Below are 23031 nucleotides of genomic sequence, written 5' to 3' on the forward strand. Positions count from 1 at the left end.
TAAATCCTTCTCTTTTGGTCAGGTAATGGTGGATTGGGAATAAAATCTGTTGAGTTCCGGTAGTGCTCTGGTTCTGCTTTCATGCCAATGGAGATACTCCAAGCCAGCAAATAGATTTCTTCATTTTATCAAAGGAACAATAGGTCACAACCTCTTCGACATCCGGACGAGGCTTTCCCAGAAAATTCTAAATTCGCTCATTCCCCTCCCGGAGTTCCGCAAAAACTTTAACTTTTTGTTCTGTCAGAGGTGTTTAATATCCTTTCCTTGGTCGCTAAAATACTTGATAGTCCTTGACTTAATGACCGCAATTCAGCCCAAACTTTCCGTTGCCGAGTGAGGCAGTTGTAAATGAGTTTTGCCCCGTTTTCAGCCTTCCGGAGGGCAGGGGACAAGTAGTAAGTTGCTACCAATGTGGTAGGCGACTGCGCACCGGTATTGGCTGCCAGATTGTGCAATTTGCGCATGACCACTCCGGTGGCAGTCCTATCTGCGCCACCATCTTTTTTTCCTTCAATTTTTTGTATTTTTTGCATGTGTGGAAGCAAAAAAATCACTGAAATCTTTCTATTCGCAAGATTTCAGCCCATTTTTTCTTCCTGCACATGCGCAGAGGCTAAAGCATGTTGGGGACATGCGTGCATACGGTACACACATATGCAAGATAACCGATATTGGTAATAATAGCAATCTGCCCCTGGCAGGGGAGGCCATTTTCGCCCTACCCAGGCTTCAGGAAAGCCTTCAGAGCCTGTAAATGGCAAAAAATGGACCCAACGGGCCTACCGGAAGTTCAAAAATGAACTTCTTGTAGACCTGTCATTTTTTTTTTGCCCTCCCCAGGCTTCAATGATTCTCCCCCCAGGGTAATGGACGGACAGATGGGATTGTCCTTGGGAGGCAAGACCCACAGCCACTCCATCTTATCTGGGTTGAGTTTGAGTTTGTTGACACCCATCCAGTCCCCAACAGCCTCCAGGCACCGGCACATCACTTCCACTGCTTCGTTAACCCCCTCAGAGAGGGTCCGCAACTTGGGCGTCCTCCTCGATCCACAGCTCACATTAGAGAAACATCTTTCAGCTGTGGCGAGGGGGGCGTTTGCCCAGGTCTGCCTGGTGCACCAGTTGTGGCCCTATTTGGACCGGGGGTCACTGCTCACAGTCACTCATGCCCTCATCACCTCGAGGCTCGACTACCGTAACATTCTCTACATGGGGCTACCTTTGAAGAGTGTTCGGTAACTTCAGATCGTGCAAAATGCAGCTGCGAGAGCTATCATGGGCTTTTCTAAATATGCCTATGTCACACCAACACTCCGTAGTCTGCATCGGTTGCCGATCAGTTTCCGGTCACAATTCAAAGTGTTGGTTATGACCTATAAAGCCCTTCATGGCATCGGACCAGAATATCTCCGGGACCGTCTTCTGCCGCACGAATCACAGCAACCAGTTAGGTCCCACAGAGTTGGCCTTCTCTGGGTCCCGTTGACTAAACAATGTTGTTTGGCGGGGCCCAGGGGAAGAGCCTTCTCTGTGGTGGCCCCGACCCTCTGGAACCAACTCCCCCCAGATATCAGAGTTGCCCCCACCCTCCTTGCCTTTCGTAAGCTTCTCAAAACCCACCTCTGTCTTCAGGCATGGGGGAATTGAGATATTCCCTTCCCCCTAGGCTTATAAAATTTACGCATGGTATATCTGTATGTATGATTGGTTTTTCTTAAATTGGGGTTTTTTAAATTACTTTTAATATTAGATTTGTTTATATTGTCTTTTTTACTGTTGTTAGCCGCCCCGAGTCTGTGGAAAGGGGCGGCATACAAATCTAATTAATAAATAAATAAAATAATAAGAACCTGGTCACGGAACGAATTAAGTTCTTAAGTAGAGGCACTTGAGGGAGGAGGAGTGAAGGACTCCTCGAGGTGATGAGGGCGTGAGTGACTGTGAGCAGTGACCCCCGGTCCAAATAGGGCCGCAACTGGTGCACCAGGCGGACATGGGCAAAAGGACCACATTTGGAATACTGTGTTCAATTCTGGAGACCTCACCTACAAAAAGATATTGACAAAATTGAACGGGTCCAAAGACGGGCTACAAGAATGGTGGAAGGTCTTAAGCATAAAATGTATCAGGAAAGACTTAATGAACTCAATCTGTATAGTCTGGAGGACAGAAGGGAAAGGGGGGACATGATCGAAATATTTAAATATATTAAAGGGTTAAATAAGGTCCAGGAGGGAAGTGTTTTTAATAGGAAAGTGAACACAAGAACAAGGGGACACAATCTGAAGTTAGTTGGGGGAAAGATCAAAAGCAACATGAGAAAATATTATTTTACAGAAAGAGTAGTAGATCCTTGGAACAAACTTCCAGCAGACGTGGTAGATAAATCCACAGTCACTGAATTTAAACATGCCTGGGATAAACATATATCCACCCGAAGATAAAATACAGAAAATAGTATAAGGGCAGACTAGATGGACCATGAGGTCTTTTTCTGCCGTCAGACTTCTATGTTTCTATGTTTCCCGTGAAATATTTCTGGACTCTCAATGTGTGATAAGCAGTGTGGGTTCCATTAGGATACAACTTGCAAGCGTATCCCTTTAAGACTTGAGGAGCAGATTGACCTAGGGCTGAAAGGGCGGCTGAGGTTTGTGTGTGGGTATGTGGAAAGATAGAGAAGAGCAAAACCTATATTTGCACACAAAGTCCTGTCCAGTGTATTGCTCAAACAATGTCCCTATTTCTGACCTTGGCTTATTGCCTAGTAAAATATACAACCAAGATCTCTCTCTCTCTCTCACACACACACACACACCTCTACAGCCAGCCAAGCAGTCTTAGCTGTGCAAATACCCTGCGAGCCAAAGCGATAACAGCTGCGGGTGAGTGAGGAATGTGGGTGTGGCTGTGGGTGTGTTTGTGTGGCCTCCCGCCGGCAGGCAGCGTGTATAAAAGGGCTGGCTGCTTAGCGGAGGATGGAGCAGGTGAGGTGGAGAGCCACTCCGTCTCCTCTGAACCACCAGCTTTGTGACTCCTCTACCAGCTGACCTCTCGACGCTATGGGGAAGATGCTCGCAGGACCCTGCCTCTTTCTCCTGGGCCTCTTCTTCCTTCCCGGAGGGACCGCAGAATCAACCCCAAAACCGTAAGCAGTTTTCCTCGTTTCTCCTTCGTTTTGCACCCTTCCCACCCTCAGAAGGCAAAAATGGGTACAGCCACAGATTTAACAGATTTGGAAAGGACCTTAGAGGTCATCTAGTCCACCCCCTGCCCAAGCAAGAGACCCTACAACCATTGGTTAGTCCAATCTCTCCTTGAAAACTTCCAGGGATGAAGCTCCCACTACTTTTATTTATTTTATTTATTTATTTATTTTGTCCAATACACAATGAGGGTTTAAGTGGGTATATATCCATATACAGTATATACACATAGAAAAATACATGATGAATGTTATAGAGGAGATACTCACAGTAAAATATATCTAAGAAAGAATAGAAAAGAAGATATAGTAATAGAACATATCAATGAAAGAATAGAAGAAGAGATATAGGAATGGAAGAAAGGTATAGGAGATATAGGAGAGCAATAGGACAGGGGACGGAAGGCACTCTAGCGCACTTTTTATTTTATTTATTTATTTTTTTTGTCCAGTACACAATGAGGGTTTTAGTGGGTATATATATCTATATACACATAGTAAAATACATGATGAAGGTTATAGAGGAGATACTCACAGTAAAATATATCTAAGAAAGAATAGAAAAGAAGATATAGGAATAGAACGTATCAATGAAAGAATAGAAGAAGAGATATAGGAATAGAAGAAAGGTATAGGAGATATAGGAGAGCAATAGGACAGGAGACGGAAGGCACTCTAGTGCACTTGTACTTGCCCTTCTAAAGGTAGAAGCTGTTCTGTTGCTTGATTGTTCTGTGAGGAAAAAAAAAATTCCTTATTTTTAGGTTGAATCTCTCATTGTTCAGTTTCCATCCATTATTCCTTGCCTGGTGCCTTGGAAAACAGCCCGAACCCTTCTATCTGTGGCAGCACCTCAAATATGCCTCTCCTGGTCCTTCTCTTCTCTAGATTAGATATATCTCCGGGACCACCTTCTGCCGCACGAATCCCAGTGACCGGTTAGGTCCCACAGAGTTGGCCTTCTCTGGGTCCCCTCGACGAAACAATGTCGTCTGGTGGGACCCAGGGGATGAGCCTTCTCTGTGGTGACCCCGAACCTCTGGAATCAACTCCCCCCCTGGAGATCAGGATTGCCCCTACCCTCCTTGCCTTTCGCAAACTGCTTAAAACCCACCTCTGCCGTCAGGCCTGAGGAAATTTATTCCCGCAGGCCGTTCCATTTTATGCATGGTTTGTCTGGGATGTATGATTGTTTTTAAACTGTTTTTTAATCATTTGATTTGTACCGTGTTTTATTGTTGTGAGCCGCTCCGAGTCTCCGGAGAGGGGCGGCATACAATTCTAATTAATAATAATAATAATAATAATAACAACAACAACAACAACAACAACAACAACAACAACAACATAGAAACATAGAAGATTGACGGCAGAAAAAGACCTCACGGTCCATCTAGTCTGCCCTTATACTATTTCTTGTATTTTAATTTAGGATCGATATATTGTTTATCCCAGGCATGTTTAAATTCAGTTACTGTGGATTTACTGACCACGTCTGCTGGAAGTTCTGTTCCAAGCATCTACTACTCTTTTAGTAAAATAATATTTTCCCATGTTGCTTTTGATATTTCCCCCAACTGACCTCAGATTGTGTCCCCTTGTTCTTGTGTTTGCTTTCCTATTAAAAACACTTTGCCTCCTGAAGCTTAAATTCAGTTTAAATTCCGTTCCTGTGGATTTACTGACCACGTCTGCTGGAAGTTTGTTCCAGGCATCTACTACTCTTTCAGCAAAATAATTTCTTCTCACATTACTTCTAATCTTTCCCCCAACTAACCTCAGATTTTGCCCCCATGTTCTTGTGTTATAATAATAATAATAATAACAATAATAATAATAATAATAATAATAATAATAATAATAATAATATACCTAATTTCAGGAACCATTCTTCATATGTTTTAGCCTCCAGCCTCCTAATCCTCTTGGTTTGCTCTTCTCTTCACTTTTTCTAGAGTCTCAACATCTTTTTTACAGTGTGGAGACGAAAACTGGATGCAATACTCCAGGTGTGTTTTTACTAAGGCCATGCAGAATGGCATTAGTACCTTCCTTGATCTTGATTGCGTCCGTCTGTTAATGCAACTTAGGATTACATTGGCTTTTTTTGGCTCCACACGGTTAGCTCATATTTAGCTGGTCGCCTTCTAAGACTCCAAGATCCCTCTCACCGCCGCTGCTATTAAGCCTGGTTTCGCCCAGTCTATATCCATACTTTGGGGTTTTTTTTGCCTAAGCGTAAGGTTTTACTTTTCTCTCCCTTGAATTTCATTTTTCGTCTATGATTTCTTTATTTTCCCCTGAGATCACTGTCTCACCTTCTCTGCCGAAGTTCAAGGCAGCCCGCATAAACCCTCCTTGTTTCGCATTTGGTCCTCACGACAACCCTGTGAGGGAGACTAGGTCGAGAAAAAGCAACTGGCTGCCCAGTGTTTAAATGTAACAGAGTCACAGAGTTGGAAGGGACCTTGTGGGTCATCTAGTCCACCCCCACTCAAGCAGGACTCCTTACACCAGTGATGCCCACATTCATAATTCAATGCTTGGGGAAGGCGAAAACAGCTTCCCCCACCCCCCAGAGGCCCTCAGGAGGCTGGAAATGGCCTGTTTCCCAGGCGGTGGGAAAACAAGTAGGATGCTTGGCTGCATAGCTAGAGGTATAACAAGCAGGAAGAGGGAGATTGTGATCCCGCTGTATAGAGCGCAGGTGAGACCACATTTGGAATACTGTGTCCAATTCTGGAGACCTCACCTACAAAAATATATTGATACAATTAAACAGGTCCAAAGACGGGCTACAAGAATGGTGGAAGGTCTTAAGCATAAAACGTATCAGGAAAGACTTAATGAACTCAATCAGTATAGTCTGGAGGACAGAAGGAAAAGGGGGGGGGGACATGATCGAAACATTTAAATATGTTAAAGGATTAAATAAGGTTCAGGAGGGAAGTGTTCTTAATAGGAAAGTGAACACAAGAACAAGGGGGCACAATCTGAAGTTAGTTGGGGGAAAGATCAAAAGCAACATGAGAAAATATTATTTTACTGAAAGATTAGTAGATCCTTGGAACAAACTTCCAGCAGACATGGTTGGTAAATCCACAGTAACTGAATTTAATTTGATTTGATTTGATTTGAAAAATATTTTCCCCGCCCTCTTTTTGACCTGTGCAGTATATGGAAGGCAGGTTGGCAGTAATTGTTTTCTTTCTGTAGTTCTGCATTGATTCACTGCCGTTGTTACATTAGTGACAGGGTTGTTAATTGAAACTGGTTTGCTCGTTGACTTTGCTTGTCAGAAGCAGATCCCATGACCCCAGCACACTTCAGCCATCATAAATATGAGTCATAAGAACATAAGAACATAAGAAGAGCCATGCTGAATCAGGCCAAAGCCCATCGAGTCCAGCATTCTGTGTCACACAGTGGCCCACCAATTGTCCTTGTGGATCTTGAGCAGAAAGAGAAGGCAAAACCCTCCCTTTCCCTTGACCCCCAACAAATGGTACCCAAGGGAATCCTGCCTGCCTCAACCAACATAGAGGCGGCACATGGGCGTCCATTTCAATAACCACCGATACACTTGGCACCCATGAATCTGTCTAATCCTGCCTTGAAGCTATCCAGACTGACAGCTGTCACGACCTGTTCTGGAAGTGAATTCCACAAATCAAGGACTCTGGGTGGAGAAATATTTCCCTTGATTTGTCCTCACTTTCTTACCTATGAGCTTTAGGGAGTGGCCCCCCGTCCTAGTATTGTGTGATAGAGAGAATAATTTTTCTCTATCCACCTTTTCTATCCCATGCATGATTTTATACACTTCGATCAAGTCAGCCCTTAAACGCCGTCTTTCAAGGCTGAAGTGACCAAGGCATTGCAACCTGGTTCAGATCCAATCCAATCCAATCCAATCCAATCCAATCCAATCCAATCCAAGCCAAGCCAAGCCAAGCCAAGCCAAGCCAAGCCAAGCCAAGCCAAGCCAAGCCAAGCCAAGCCAAGCCAAGCCAAGCCAAGCCAAGCCAAGCCAAGCCAAGCCAAGCAAGCAAGCAAGCAAGCAAGCAAGCAAGCAAACAAATTCAAACGGTCACTAAAATGAACAGTTGTAAGCCGAGGACCATCTGTAAATAAATACATACAGGCATTAGCCAGGTTGGGGTAGTGGCTGAAGGCAGCAGTCTTGGAATCAGGAATGCAAATGCGAATCCTGCCAAGCTGGTTGAGCCTGGGACAGTCCCTCTTTTCGTCTTGGGAATAAGGAAGAGATCGGGGCTGGTCCCTTTCTCAATTAAGAAGTGAAATTCCTTGACAGCTAGAACAACTCATCTTTCAGGGATCCAAGTGACACACCCAACGAAAGAAGACTCCGAGTTTCCTCAAAATTCCATTCTATTAGACATGTCCTATTGGCACATCTGGGGAAACCCGAATCGGACAGCTTACGTGTTTTCCACACCCAAAAGAAAGTCCAGGTCTCTGCTCCCCCCAGCACCCACATGTCCATCACATGGTCCAATCAAAGCACCGTCCCAACTGGAGGTGCCTCCCAGTCACACTCCTCCAGGTGCAGGGCAGAGTAGCCTTGACTGTCAGGACGGGACCCAGAGGAAGAGCCTTCTCTGTGGCGGCCCCGACCCTCTGGAACCAACTCCCCCCAGAGATTAGAATTGCTCCCACCCTCCTTGCCTTTCGTAAGCTGCTTAAAACCCACCTCTGCCGCCAGGCATGGGGGGACTAAGATACACTTTCCCCCTAGGCCTTTACAATTTTATGCATGGTATGTTTGTATGTATGACTGGTTTTTATATAATGGGTTTTTAACTGTTTTTTAGTATTGGATTTTGTTGTACTGTTTTTAATGCTGTTGGTAGCCACCCCGAGTCTGCGGAGAGGGGCAGCATACAAATCCAATAAATAATAATAATAATAATAATAATAATAATAATAATAATAATAATTTTAAAAAAAGGAATTTGTTATTAATAATATTAAATATTAGGCTTAGACAGCTTAGAACTTTACCGTCTTCCGTCCGACCTAAGCGTGGTACATAAAATTATTTGCCACAATGTCCTACCTGTCAATGACTACTTCAGCTTCAACCACAACAACATACGAGCGCACAACAGAGACAAGCTTCTGGTAAACCGCTCCAAACCCGATTGCAGGAAATACGACTTCAGTAACAGAGTAGTTGAGGCCTGGAGTGCATTACCTGATTCTGTGGTTTCTTCCTCAAACCCCCAAACCTTTAACCTAGAAACACAGAAACATAGAAGACTGACGGCAGAAAAAGACCTCATGGGTCCATCTAGTCTGCCCTTATACTATTTCCTGTATTTTATCTTACAATGGATATATGTTTATCCCAGGCATGTTTAAATTCAGTTACTGTGGATTTACCAACCACGTCTGCTGGAAGTTTTATTATTTATTTATTACTTAGATTTGTATGCTGCCCCTCTCCGAAGACTCGGGGCGGCTTTGTTCCAAGGATCTACTACTCTTTCAGTAAAATAATATTTTCTCACGTTGCTTTCCCCCAACTAACTTCAGATCGTGTCCCCTTGCTCTTGTGAACCTTACACTGTCTACCATTTATTTATTATTTATTAATTAATTAACTAGACTTCTATGCCGCCCTTTTTGAAGCGAGTCCGGGCGGCGTACAACATAATGAAAATAGTATGTATGAAGAAATCTAATTATTGTGAAAAAGAATTATTTATAAAATCGTAAAAGCCCCATATGCAGTCATTCCCATTCATTCAGTTCGATCATTCACAACCTTGGCCAGAGACAATCTCGTCTCGTACGGACCCCATGCCCACTGGCAGAGGTAAGTCTTCAGAGCTTTACGAAAGAGGGAGGGGCAATATGTATCTCCGGCAGGAGTTCATTCCAAAGGGCAGGGGCCACCACAGAGAAGGCTCTTCCCCTAGGCTCTGCCAGATGACATTGTCAGGCCGACAGGACCTGGAGAAGGCCAATTCTAATTGGGTCCCTTTCCCTTGACCCCCAACAAATGGTACCCAAGGGAATCCTGTCTGCCTCAACCAACATAGAGGCGGCACTTGGACATCTGTTTCAATAACCACCGATACACTTGGCATCCATGAATCTGTCTAATGCTGCCTTGAAGCTATCCAGTCTGACAGCTGTCATGACCTCTTCTGGAAGTGAATTCCATAAACCAGGGTTAGCGAAGTTGGCTTTTCTATGACTTGTGGACTTCAACTCCCAGAATTCCTGAGCCAATCATGCTAGCTCAGGAATTCTGGGAGTTGAAGGCCACATGTCATAGAAGAGCCAACTTTGCTTACCCCTGTCATAAACCAATGACCCTCTGGGTGAAGAAATATTTCCCTTGATTTGTCCTCAGTTTCTTACCTATATGAGCTTAGAGAGTTCCCCCTCGTCCTAGTATTCTGTGATAGAGAAAATATTTTTTTCTTTGTCCATCTTTTCTATCTGATGCCTGATTTTATACACTGCGATCAAGTCACCCTTTAAACGCTGCCTTTCAAGGCTGAAGAGACCAAGGCGTTGCAACCTGGTTTCATAAGGGAGGTGCTCCATTTCCTTGATCATTCTTGTTGCCCTTTTTTGCACCTTTTCCAGTTCCATTCCAAGTTTGGAGACCCCTTGAGATTGATCTTTGATCCAGCACAGTGGGGTGTTTGTGAGGTGTGTGTTGCAAACTCAGGAAAAGGGGTTTTGCAACTAAGGATGGTCCAAAGTCTGTGATGTGTCAGGTCAGGAATTGCTTGGAAAGGAATCTACAGTCCTGGTGAGGCGGCTGAACGAAGCTTTTAACTCTTTTATGAAAAGAAAATAAACCTCTCGCTGACTGGGGAATTCTGGGAGTTGAAGTCCATAGATCTAAATATGGTCGACCTTGAGAAATAATGCTTTAAGACTTAGCTTCGTTTTCAATATAGAAACCAATATTATTACCCTCCCCACGAAAAATACAAGCAGTGCTCAATTTACACTGATTGTAGGGCATACGCACTACAATCCTAATTGGTGACCCAATATTATGACATTTTTTTGCAGTCATTAAGCAAACCTTTGTTTTGCTACAAGCTAGTTTTGTTGAAAACCAGAAGTAAATGTTGGTTTGGTGCAAAAGTAGTGTAAAAACGTGGACGTGATTTGTAAATGCAACCCAGTTGGAGCCAAATACCCAGAGCGGGATCGTGTGGCTGCAGGAGGAAAGCTAATGTCCGAACTTCAAACCTGGGTCATAAGTCTGTTGTAACTTCTACTAATTGCTTAGCAACCAGTCATAAGTCGAGAACAACCTATGGGACCACTGAAGAAGAGTTTGAAAATCGTATCTCATTGATCTTGACAGCACAAAACGTGAAGAAAGGAATATTGGGCCTGTTACATTTTTTTGCACTGAGTATTTTGTTTACTCATACAGGCAGTCCTTGAGTTACGACCACAATTTAGCCCAAAATTTAGGTTGCTCAGTGAAACATTGGCTAAGTGAGCTTGTCCCATTTTGTGACTTTTCTTGCCACATTTGTGAATAGTATAATAACATAAGAAGAGCCATGCTGAATCGGGCCAAAGCCCATCGAGTCCAGCATTCTGGGTCACACAGTGGCCCACCAATTTTTGTCCATGGGGATCTTGAGCAGAAAGAGAAGGCAAAACCCTCCCTCTCCCCTGGAATAGAGTAGAACAGAACAGAACAGAATAGAATAGAATTCTTTATTGGTCAAGTGTGATTAGACACACAAGGAATTTGTCTTAATAGAAACATACATAGAAGACTGACAGCAGAAAAAGACCTCATGGTCCATCTAGTCTGCCCTTATACTATTTTCTGTATTTTATCTTAGGATGGATATATGTTTATCCCAGGCATGTTTAAATTCAGTTACTGTGGATTTATCTACCACGTCTGCTGGAAGTTTGTTCCAAGGATCTACTACTCTTTCAGTAAAATAATATTTTCTCATGTTGCTTCTGATCTTTCCCCCAACTAACTTCAGACTGTGTCCCCTTGTTCTTGTGTTCACTTTCCTATTAAAAACACTTCCCTCCTGGACCTTATTTAACCCTTTAACACATTTAAATGTTTCTATCATGTCCCCCCTTTTCCTTCTGTCCTCCAGACTATACAGATTGAGTTCATTAAGTCTTTCCTGATACGTTTTATGCTTAAGACCTTCCACCATTCTTGTAGCCCGTCTTTGGACCCGTTCAATTTTGTCAATATCTTTTTGTAGGTGAGGTCTCCAGAACTGAACACAGTATTATTCCAAATGTGGTCTCATCAGCACTCTATAGAGCGGGATCATAATCTCCCTCTTCCTGCTTGTTATACCTCTAGCTATGCAGCCAAGCATCCTACTTGCTTTCCCTACCGCACTGTTCACCCATTTTGAGACTGTCAGAAATCACTACCTCTAAATCCTTCTCTTCTGAAGTTTTTGCTAACAAAAACAGTGAATATGCTCTCAGTGTACATAAAAGAAAAGATAGAATTTGTCGAGAATCACAAGGTACAACACTTAATGATTGTCACAGGATACAAATAAGCAATCAGGAAACAATATAAGGCTATAAACATAAGGATACAAGCAACACATTACAGTCATACAGTCATAAGTGGGAGGAGATGAGTGACAGGAATGATGAGAAGACAGTAATAGTAATAATAATGCAGACTCTTAGTGAGTAGTTTGACAGTGGTGAGGGAATTATTTGTTTAGCAGGGTGACGGCATTCGGGAAAAAACTTTTCTTGTATCTAGTTGTTCTGGTATGCAATGCTCTACAGCATTGTTTTGAGGGTAGAAGCAGTTTGTGTCCAGGATGTGAGAGTTCTGTAAATATTTTCCCCGCCCTCTTTTTGACCTGTGCAGTATACAGGTCCTCAATGGAAGGCAGATTGGCAGTAATTGTTTTCTTTCTGTAGCTCTGCCTTCATTCACTGCCGTTGTTACATTAGTGACAGGGTTGTTAATTGAAACTGGTTTGCTCATTGACTTTGCTTGCCAGAAGCGGATCCCATGACCCCAGGACACTTCAGCCATCATAAATATGAGTCATAAGAACATAAGAACATAAGAAGGGGCGTACATAAGTGCACTGGTGTGCCTTTCGTCCCCTGTCCAATTTTCTTTCCTTTCTCTCACTTATCATTTATATTTTCTTTCTTTCATATATCCTCTCCTCTAAGTTCACTTTACCCTTATATATATTACTACATGTCTATTTTTCTTCCTATGTATTTGTGTATTGGACAAATGAATAAATAAATGAATGAATGAATAAATAAATAAATAAATAAATAAAGAAGAGCCGTGCTGAATCAGGCCAAAGCCCATCGAATCACACAGTGGCCCACCAATTGTCCATGGGGATTTTGAGCAGAAAGAGAAGGCAAGACCCTCCCTTTCCCTTGACCCCCAACAAGTGGTACTCAAGGAAATCCTGCCTGCCTCAAGCAACATAGAGGCGGCACTTGGACATCCGTTTCAATAACCATCTATATGCTTCGCATCCATGAATCTATCTAATCCTGCCTTGAAGCTATCCAGGCTGACAGCTGTCACGACCTCTTCTGGACGTGAATTCCATAAACCAACAACCCTCTGGGTGAAGAAATATTTCCCTTGATTTGTCCTCACTTTCTTACCTGTGAGCTTTAGGGAGTGGCCCCTCGTCCTAGTATTGTGTGATAGAGAAAATAATTTTTCTCTATCCACCTTTTCTATGCCATGCATGATTTTATACACTTCGATCAAGTCACCCCTTAAACGCCATCTTTCAAGGCTGAAGAGACCAAGACATTGCAACCTGGTATCATAAGGGAGGTGCTCCATTTCCTTTATCATTCTTGTTGCTAATTGGCTGAATTTTGATCACGTGACCTTGTGGGGGATATCTGCAACAGTCATAAGGGCGAAAAACAGTCGTAAGTCGCTTTTCCAATGCCATTGTAACTTTCAGCGGTCACTCAATGACCTGTTCATTTATCTATTGGTATTGGGCGTGTTATATTTTTGCACAGAGTATTTATTTTTCACATACAAGAAAACTCCCTTAATTTAAGCCGGAAAAATGGGTAAGAGATCCCCAGCTTAATTTTAGTTTAATTCTTTCGCGAACAAACTGTTCTTTGTCATTCTTGTTCTCAAAAAGGATGGTTGCCTTGAGCCAGCACCCAAGCCTGGGAGAGCTAAAAACGTTCCCCCCAACTGGTTTTGCGAGTTTCACACCCTGTTTCGACAAGGGGGTTAGGAAACAAAAAAAACTCCGAAAAGAAAGAAAAATGTAGTTTGTGCAGCAATGAAAATATGACATATTTGGTATTCTCAAACATATATATATATATATATATATATATATATATATATATATATATATATGTGTGTGTGTGTGTGTGTGTGTGTGTGTGTGTGTGTGTGTGACTCATTTTTGCTGAATTTAAAAATTAAGGGAGACTGGGATAGATCTATTTCAACCTTATTCTGGCCTCATCAGCTAGCCATACCCTCACTGGGACTTGAACTTGCAGCCTTTGCCTTGTAAGGCAGAGAATTAACCTCTGGGCTACAGTATCCAATCCCTTCAGCTCTGTACCAGGGAAGGGTTACATGTTTTCTTGTGTTTTTTTTTTAAATTGGTTTTTTAAATGTTACACACACAGACTGCACATCATACAACATAAAACAGTGCCCTGTGAAGGTGCACCCATCACCTAACAACATACATACCCCACCACCAATTGGAGGGTCTGCACAAACATCTTTAACATTCTTCTAAGCCTGGATCTGCATTTTATTTACATATCAAAGAGTGATTCTAATTTATTCTTTATGGCTAGATCACAGATTCTGCTTGTCATATAACCTCTCACCATATCCCATCGTTCCATCAGTTTCTTCAATTTATTTTCACTGTACATATTCATCCTTACCTCCATAATTTCAAAGCGAATGTGGTCCACCATGTACCGATACCAATTCTGTATCGTCCATTTTGCTGCTTCTTTCCAACCCAATACAATTACTTCTTGAGCGCTTTCCAATGCTACTACTTTTATTTCTCTAAATTCTCTTAAATCTCCCTTTTTTTTAACTAGTACTGCCATTTCTTTTGTGATTGTCCAGTTAATATTTAACATTCTGTTCATGTCATCTTGCACTTCTTTCCAAAATTTCTGTGCTACTGAACACTCCCAGAACATATGCATAAAAACTCCTCTCTCTTGGCATCCATGCCAACAGGTGCCCTTCCCCTCCTTCTGAAAATATGCACGTTTTTATTTATTTTTATTTATTTATTTTATTCTTTGTCCAATATACAATACATATGAAAGAGAATAGACATTAAGTAATATATATAAAGATTGAAAGTAAGAAAGAAGTAGAAGGGAAGGAGAGAAAATATATGATATATGAGATAAGGAAAGACAATTGGACAGGGGACGATAGGCACATCAGTGCACTTATGTACGCCCCTTACTGGCCTCTTAGGAACCTGGAGAGGTCAATTGTGGAGAGTCTTAGGGAGAAATGTTGGGGGCTGGGGGCTGACACCACTGAGTTCCACGCTTCGACAACTCGATTGTTAAAGTCATATTTTTTACAGTCAAATTTGGAGCGGTTAATATTAAGTTTGAATCTGTTGCGTGCTCTTGTGTTGTTGCTGTTGAAGATACCCTTTCAGTTCCTTTGCAAGCACGTTGTTCTCTGCAAAATTTTTCCTCCCCCAAGCTGCTCCTCCCTCCTCCCTTTTCTTTCTTAAAAAGACACCCTTTCAGTTCCTTTGCAAGCATGTTGTTCTCTGCAAAATGTTTCCTACTCCAAGCAGCCCCTCCCTTTTCTTTCTTCAAAAAAGGGGAAAAAAAGAAACCCCTTCATCCCAGCAGCAGCTGCTTGGGTTCATAAGGTGAAAATAGTTCGGAAGGAGAGGCAAAAAAAATCTTAAACACCGGGTTCGTATCTTGAAAAGTTCGTTAGAAGAGGCATTCGTAAGACGAGGTACCACTGTATTTCTTTATTCCCCCTTTCATTCAAATATTTACTTATTGCGTTTATCTGCAACCATCTCTGTTGGCCCAACTACCTTTCAAAACGAATTCTACTGACATGTTTTCTTGTGTTGAATCACCCTGGTATATATATGTTTCCATAGGTTTTCATGGGTACAAGTATGAATAATAAGAATAATTAATAATTTATTAGATTTGTATGCCGCCCGTCTCCGGGTTTCTTCCTGTGTAAATTTCAGAGATTTCTGACGATGTTTCGACGAGGTCCCACTCGTCATCTTCAGGCTGGTGCTTTTGCCGTTGTGCTAGGGTGTTGTGACCTCGTCGAAACATCGCCAGAAATCTCTGAACCTTACACGGGAAGAAACCCGAATATGCCAAGACATTCATGTATATGTCGGATTTGTAAATATGTGAGATATATATATGTGTGTGTGTGTGTGTTTCTGTCGGATCACCCTGGTATATCACAATGTATGATGCTCCTTCAATATATCAGGGTGATCCAACAGAAAAAAACATATAGCCCCTCCCTGGAACAAAGCTGAAGGGATCAGATCCTGTGGCCTAGAGGTTAATTCTCTGCCTTACAACACAGAAGCTACAGGATCAAATCCCAGTAAGTGTATGGCTGGTTGATGAGGCCAGAACAAGGCAGACATAGTGCTATCCTAGTTTCCCTTAATTTTTTAAAAATTCAGCAAAAAACCCCATGCGATACGCATATAGACACACACACACATATACACATATGGGTTTTTTAAGGTTTGTTCTCCACAGTGTCCATGTATACATCAATACAAACTGCATACCTTAAAATGTGTCAACAATGTACATAGTTATACATTTTTATCCAATTGATCATGAATCAATATCCTGTTTTTGCACCTATTCCGTGCGGTTATTTACCAGTCTGTTTTTCTTTTCTTTTCTTTACATTCTCCTCCCTCTATCTTCATTTCCTTCCTCTACCTTCTTATTCTTTCTCTCCCCCAAGTCTCTCCACTCCTCTTCTCCCTTCCCTTTCTACTTCCTCTTTATTTTTTATTTATTTTTGTCAAGTACGTTTTGGTAGTACAGTATTCAAAGAAATAACACTGTTCAATGGTACTAATAAGAGAGAAACGTAGGACAGGGACGGTAGGCATGCTGGTGTATTTATGTATGTTAAATTTCTCCCTCCTAGCCTTCCCCTAAATCAGGGGTCCCCAACCACCGGGCCGCGGACCAGTACCGGGCCGCGGGGCATGTTGCACCGGTCCATGGAGTCAGCAGCTGCCGGCCCTCATGCCGCCACCCCCTCCCTCCAGCGCTTCGCCTCCCGCCGGGCAAGAGGCCTCGGGAGGCAGGTTCTGCCGGCCACAGGACGATGGATGGGACAGAGGGGCGGGAAGGACCGAGAGGCTCAAGCCTCTTTTGGCTTCTGCCGTGGGGCGCTTTTGCGTTTTTGGCTGGGGGGAGGCAGGAGGGCCAGCCTGACCCCCTCTCTCCAGCGCTTAGCTCCCGCTGGGCAAGAGGGCTTGGGAGGCAGGTTCTGCCGGCCACAGGACGATGGCGGGAAAGAGGGGCGGGGAGGACCAGCACCCCCATGCTTAATCCCGCCCCCAACCACGCCCCTTTCCGCCCCCACTGGGCCATAGAAAAATTGTCTTGCTGAAACTGGTCCCTGGTGGAAAAAACGTTGGGGACCACTGCCCTAAATGATGCTAAGCCTAATTCATCTTATATTTAACAGACTGGTATTGAGTATTGACTGAGTCTACGGAGAGGGGTGGCATACAAATAAATAATAATAATAATTCCCATACATCTTTAAACTATCTGCGTCTCTTCTAAAATCATTATAGCAAGGGGTTCGACTAGAAGACCTCCAAGGTCCCTTCCAACTTTTTCTTCTTCTTTTTTAAAAAAAATAATTTATTAATTTATTGAGAAAAAAAGAGAGGGGAATGGGGATACAGAAAAGTAGAGGGGATACAGAACAATAGACATGTTTCAACGTAAGATATATAACTTATTATGTATCAATTCCGAACATTTGACTGTGCATATTCAAGTTATATTCGATATTTAAAGTTGTATGATTTCATATCTATTGTATAGGTTGATTTAGAAATAAAGTAGTATGGCAACATAGTTATTAAGAGATAGGTAAGATGGGATGAGGTTTGGGTGGGGAAAGGGAAGGGGGTTAATACCTGTAGTACAGCAGGCGTAATGTATTTTAACGACGTGTTATTTGATTATACTGTTATGACGGTGGATATGTATATTGAGAGATAGTTGTGGGTTACGTTGTTAGTAAATTATAAAGTATCAGGAGAATTAAACTCAGACAGAATATGTAGTTTGCGTTTGGTCAATGCTTTTGTTGTATACGTTTTTTCCTTTGGTGTGGAATGAAAAATTTTCAGTTGGTTTCTGTTTCCCTTCCAACTTCTATTCTATTCTATTCTATTCTATTCTATTCTATTCCATCCCATCCCACCCCACCCCACCCCACCCCGCTCCATTCCATTCCATTCTATTCTATTCCATTCCATTCTAATTCGTCTTCTTAAATCACATGTGGTCACAGCGTCCAGCAACCAGATCTTGTTGGATGCATTAGTAGAACTAGTTCACCAAAGATTATTTTAGTGACTCCTCTACACCAGCAAGGAAAGTTATACAAGTAATCTGCAACTTACAACCACAACTGAACCCCTAATTACTGTTAAGATAGATTGACTTGGCCTCTCAGAAGGTGGCAAATGGGGATCCTACGACTCTGTGACAATGCAAGCATTGTATATATGAGTCGGTTGCTAAGTTTTTCAACCGCACTTTATTCAGTGTCATATATAATTAGAACAGTCACTGAACAAAAGATTGTAAGTCATTGTGTTGACTTTTATGTCACAGGCAATACGATTTGTGAAAAGCAAGATATGCAAAATTTTCCCTTTTGGTTTGGATAAACTCCAGGAGCAAATGCATAGTTGTCTGTATTTATAATGGATGTCCAAGTGCCGCCTCTATGTTGGTTGAGGCAGGCAGGGTTCCCTTGGGTACCATTTGTTGGGGGTCAAGGGGAAGGGAAGGTTTTGCCTTCTCTTTCTGCTCAAGATCCCCATGGACAATTGGTGGGCCACTTTGTGACACAGAATGCTGGAATTGATGGGCTTTGGCCTGATTCAGCACGGCTCTTCTTATGTTCTTATGTCTGTCAGTTATTTACATTCAATCAATGAAACCCTAACTCTAATCCTTCCTTCCTTCCCTCCCTCCCTCCCTTCCTTTCCTCCTTCCCTTCCTTTCCTTCCTTCCTTCCTTCCTTTATTTATTTATTTATTTATTGGATTTGTATGCCGCCCCTCTCCGCAGACTCCTTCCTTCCTTCCTTTCCTTCCTTCCTTCCTTTCCTTCCTTCCTTCCTTCCTTTATTTATTTATTTATTTATTGGATTTGTATGCCGCCCCTCTCTGCAGACTCCTTCCTTCCTTTCCTTCCTTCCTTCCTTCCTTTCCTTCCTTCCTTCCTTCTTTCCTTCCTTCCTTCTTTCCTTTCCTTCCTTCCTTCCTTCCTTTCCTTCCTTCCTTCCTTTCCTTTCTTTCCTTTCTTTCCTTCCTTCCCTCCCTCACTTCCCTCCTTCCCTCCCTTTAATAATTGTTTAATAATAAACTATTATTTTTCTCTTCTTTCTATTATTTTATAATGTTACAAAATTAGTTTAATTTAAATCTAGCGTCAGGCCGAAGCCATCGTTGTGAGCCCCTCTGAGTCTCCGGAGAGGGGCGGCATACAAATCTAATAAATGTAATCTAATCTAATCTTTTTAGCACAGTTGGGATGCGCCACATATCTGACGCGATGGCCATAGTTCCCTCTAAGCTGAGCAGTGAGCAATCGCTCACTTAAAAATCATCATCAACTCAGAGTTTTACAAACCTGCCCAGAAGCCGAGAGGGAAAGAGTGAGAGGGAAGGAGAGAGAGAGGAAGAGAGGAAGAGAGAGAAACAGATAGAAAAAAGAGAGGAAGGAAAAGAGAGAAAGAAAAAGAATGGGAGTAAGGAAGAGAGAAAGAAAATCAAAATCTAGTTTGAAACTAGCTCAACTATTTAAGTGGCATTTTGATATTGATAGAGTTGCCTATTATGAGCTCACTGTTATAGACACACAGTACAGTATTTTATTTTGAAATTCTCTGAGGCAAAACAGGGTGGGTCTTTTATTTGTTTGTTTGTTTGTTTATTTATAATTTCTGTGCCGCCCAGTCCCGAAGGGACTGCCGCTCAGACACTATACTTTTCCGCCCCCCCCCCCCAAAAAAAAAAATTAGAGGGAACACTGGCGATGGCCACAGTGGCATATTAAGTCTCACTGCTGCCCTAAGTGCTGACAAATCTTGGTGTCCCCGCTCCTTTGTATATACTGTTGTACATACTGAGTTTCTTTCTTTCTCAACTTTGTGGTGCCTGTCCCTAAGCATGAGCTTAGTGTTAAATCAGTCGCCACTGTAAAATCACTGCACCGGAGACTCTTGCTTGTTCAAAACATATTTATTTCCATTTAAATATTTTTTATTGATTTTCAAAAAGAAAGACAGACAAAAACATACAACAATAAACATTTAAGGAGCTACTATTGCTCCGCTTATCATAGAAGTCTAACTATTACAGAAATATAAAAACCTAACTGTATTCAGATCAAAGCAGAAATACCACACATGTAGGTTACATTCTTATTGAATTCAACTCTATTGTTATAATATTAAACTTATTATTCAAATTCCTTTATATTTTAAAATATTCTATACTTAAACAGAAAAAAGAAGGTTATTAGTAACACAGAGAAAAAAGAGAAGAAAATGAAAGAATATACACTTCTAAGTTAGTTATACTATATATTAATTCATTCTAACTTATAATTAACTATTAATACCATTTTTAAAATTCCACCAGTCATATACTTTATTCCATATTTTATAAAATTCTGATTCAGTTTGATTATTTAAACGTTTAGTCATCATATTGAGTTCTGCACATTCTATAATTTTTTTAAATACTTCAGTGTCTTTTGGTATTATCTTTTCTTTCCATTTCTGTGCAAATACTATTCTTGCCACAACCAATATATGTATTATTAAATAATAAATTTCTTTTCTATACTTTGTGTTAGAAATACCCAATAAAAAAAATTCAGGAGATTTTTTAATCTTCTCTTTTGTTATTTCATTTATCCAATTCTCTACTTTGTTCCAAAATATTTTTGTCTCAGAACATGTCCACCACGCGTGATAATATGTACCAACTTCTTTTTTACATTTCCAACAAATAGGCGATACAGACGGAAACATTTTAGAAATTATATATGGTGGAAGGTACCATCTGTAAAACATCTTAATTTGATTTTCTTTTAAAAAAACCATATTTATTTCCAAAACATAACAACCAACTGTTCCTCTCAATAGCAACTCCCAACAAGGGCAATGGCTAATCCGTTGCCCTATTTATACCTTTTCTTATGCACGGGCTTTTCTACTAACAACCGTTTATTTTTGGCGGCAACCTAGCCGCGTCTTAACCAATCAGCGATTTTCTCTTATTTCTTTAAACGAACACTACACTTAGTCTGCTTAATGGTTAATGCACCACTGGATGGCCATCTTCATTCTCTGGTCCCCTGACCGACTCTGTTTTTCTCTCTCCAGGCAATATCTGGTTTTGGTGCCTGCCGTTGTCACCACGGAAACCTCCAGGAAGATCTGCGTCCAGCTGAGCCACCTGAATGAGACGGTGACCTTGAGCATCACCCTGGAATACGGCTTGCAGAACAGGAGCCTCCTAAGGGAAGAAGTCTCTAAGAAAGACCTGATCAAGTGCACCGAGTTCCAGGTGAGGCCGTTTGGGCTCTCTTGGGTTGACAGAATTTAATTTAGTTTAATTTAGTTTAATTTAGTTTAATTTAATTTAATTTAATTTAATTTAATTTAATTTAATTTAATTTAATTTAATTTAATTTAATTTAATTTAATTTAATTTAATTTAATTTAATTTAATTTAATTTAATTTAATTTAATTTAATTTAATTTAATTTAATTTAATTTAATTTAATTTAATTTAATTTAATTTAATTTAATTTAATTTAGTTTAGTTTAGTTTAGTTTAGTTTAGTTTAGTTTAGTTTAGTTTAGTTTAGTTTAGTCTCCAGAGAGGGGCGGCATACAAATCTAATAAATAATAATAATAATAATAATAATAATTATTATTATTATTATTATTATTATTATTATTATTATTATTATGTCAATACAACACAGCAAACGAGACCACTATGCTGGATTTCGTATTTCATCACCAGCTGGGCGCTTCCCAAGCACCTAGGACTTCCCTTCCCTTCCCTTCTCTTTGCCTAATCTTCCCTTCCCTTCCCTTCCCTTCCCTTCCCTTCCCTTCCCTTGCCTTCCCTTCCCTTCCCTTCCCTTGCCTTCCCTTCCCTTCCCTTGCCTTGCCTTGCCTTCCCTTCCCTTCCCTTCCCTTCCCTTGCCTTCTCTTTGCCTAATCTTCCCTTCCCTTCCCTTCTCTTTGCCTAATCTTCCCTTCTCTTCTTTTCTCTTCTCTTTGCCTTCCCTTCCCCTTCCTTCTCTTCCCCACCTCCTCTCTCTTCACCTCTCCCCTTCTCTGCCTCTATTCCTACCCTCCTCTCCGCTCCCCCTTCTCTCTCCTACTCTGCCTTCTCCTGTCTCTCTTCCCCTTCCTCCTCTCTCCTCTTCCATCTTTGGCTTGGCCAAGTGACAGCCGTGGTCCTCATCTCTAGAAAAACTAACATGCCTGATTTCTCCTTTCCCCAGCTCCCCAAATGGGAAAGCTCCTACAACACCCACATAGCGCTTTTCACAGTAGAGGTAACGGGAACAACCCTGAGGTTCCTAAATCGGAAGAAAGTATACATCGAGAATCAGGAGCTTCTCATCTTTGGTCAGACTGACAAACCCATCTACAAGCCCGGACAAAAAGGTAAGAGCCTGATTTCTGGAAAGGGAATAGCTCTCTGCCAATTGTATATGATGTCAGTTCAAGACTTTGTGCTACTTGGGTATCTAACAAGTGTCCTGCTTTTGGTTGGGATGGGGGTACATCAGGGGTGAAATTCAACAGACTGACCTTAGTGGAAATTTTGAGTAGTTCAGAGAACCGGCAAATACCACCTATGGATTGACCCAGAGGGGGTGGGAATGGGGATTTTGCAATATCTCTTGCCACGCCCACCAAGCCACACCCACAGAACCAGTAGGGAACCTAACCCCCAACACTTTACCCTTAGACTATCCACAGTTGATTTCTCCAGATTCCTAAGAGTCTGCGGAGAGGGGCGTCATACAAATCCAGTAAATGAATGAATGAATGAATGAACGAACGAACGAACAAACAAACAAACAAACAAACAAACAAACAAACAAGCAAGCAAGCAAACAAGCAAACAAGCAAACAAGTAAACAAGTAAATAAGTAAATAAGTAAATAAGTAAACAAATAAATAAATAAATAAATAAGAGGTCAGTAAGGGCCGTGCATAAACGAACTAGAGTGCCTTCCGTCCCCTGCCCTATAGTCTCTCCTATATCTCCTATATCTTCTCTACTATATCTCTATAAACTTCATTGTATATTATTGTGCATGGGACAAAATAAATAAATAAATAAATTAAATAAATAAAAATTGAATTTCACGCCTGTGGTGAAAGGTATGTAAACCCATAGGTCCCCTACAGCCCCTGGTCCCATGTCCCTGGCCTTGATATTCCTTTTGTGGTACAG

At 41.5% G+C, this 23031-nt stretch overlaps 1 protein-coding gene across 1 annotated transcript in view; it reads left to right on the plus strand.

Annotated features, from left to right (window-relative positions):
• Positions 1–2941: 2941 nt before the first annotated feature.
• LOC139159799 (alpha-2-macroglobulin-like) overlaps positions 2942–23031 on the plus strand; it is a 114966-nt gene continuing 94876 nt past the window's right edge. The window contains exons 1-3 of the mRNA XM_070737189.1: positions 2942–3153; positions 20927–21110; positions 22067–22232. Of these exons, the coding sequence (XP_070593290.1) occupies positions 3068–3153; positions 20927–21110; positions 22067–22232 (436 nt within the window). The 5' untranslated portion in view covers positions 2942–3067. The remainder of the gene's footprint in view (positions 3154–20926; positions 21111–22066; positions 22233–23031) is intronic.

This window comes from Erythrolamprus reginae, chromosome 2, assembly GCF_031021105.1.
Source record: "Erythrolamprus reginae isolate rEryReg1 chromosome 2, rEryReg1.hap1, whole genome shotgun sequence".
NCBI classification, from domain to species: Eukaryota; Metazoa; Chordata; class Lepidosauria; order Squamata; family Dipsadidae; genus Erythrolamprus; species Erythrolamprus reginae.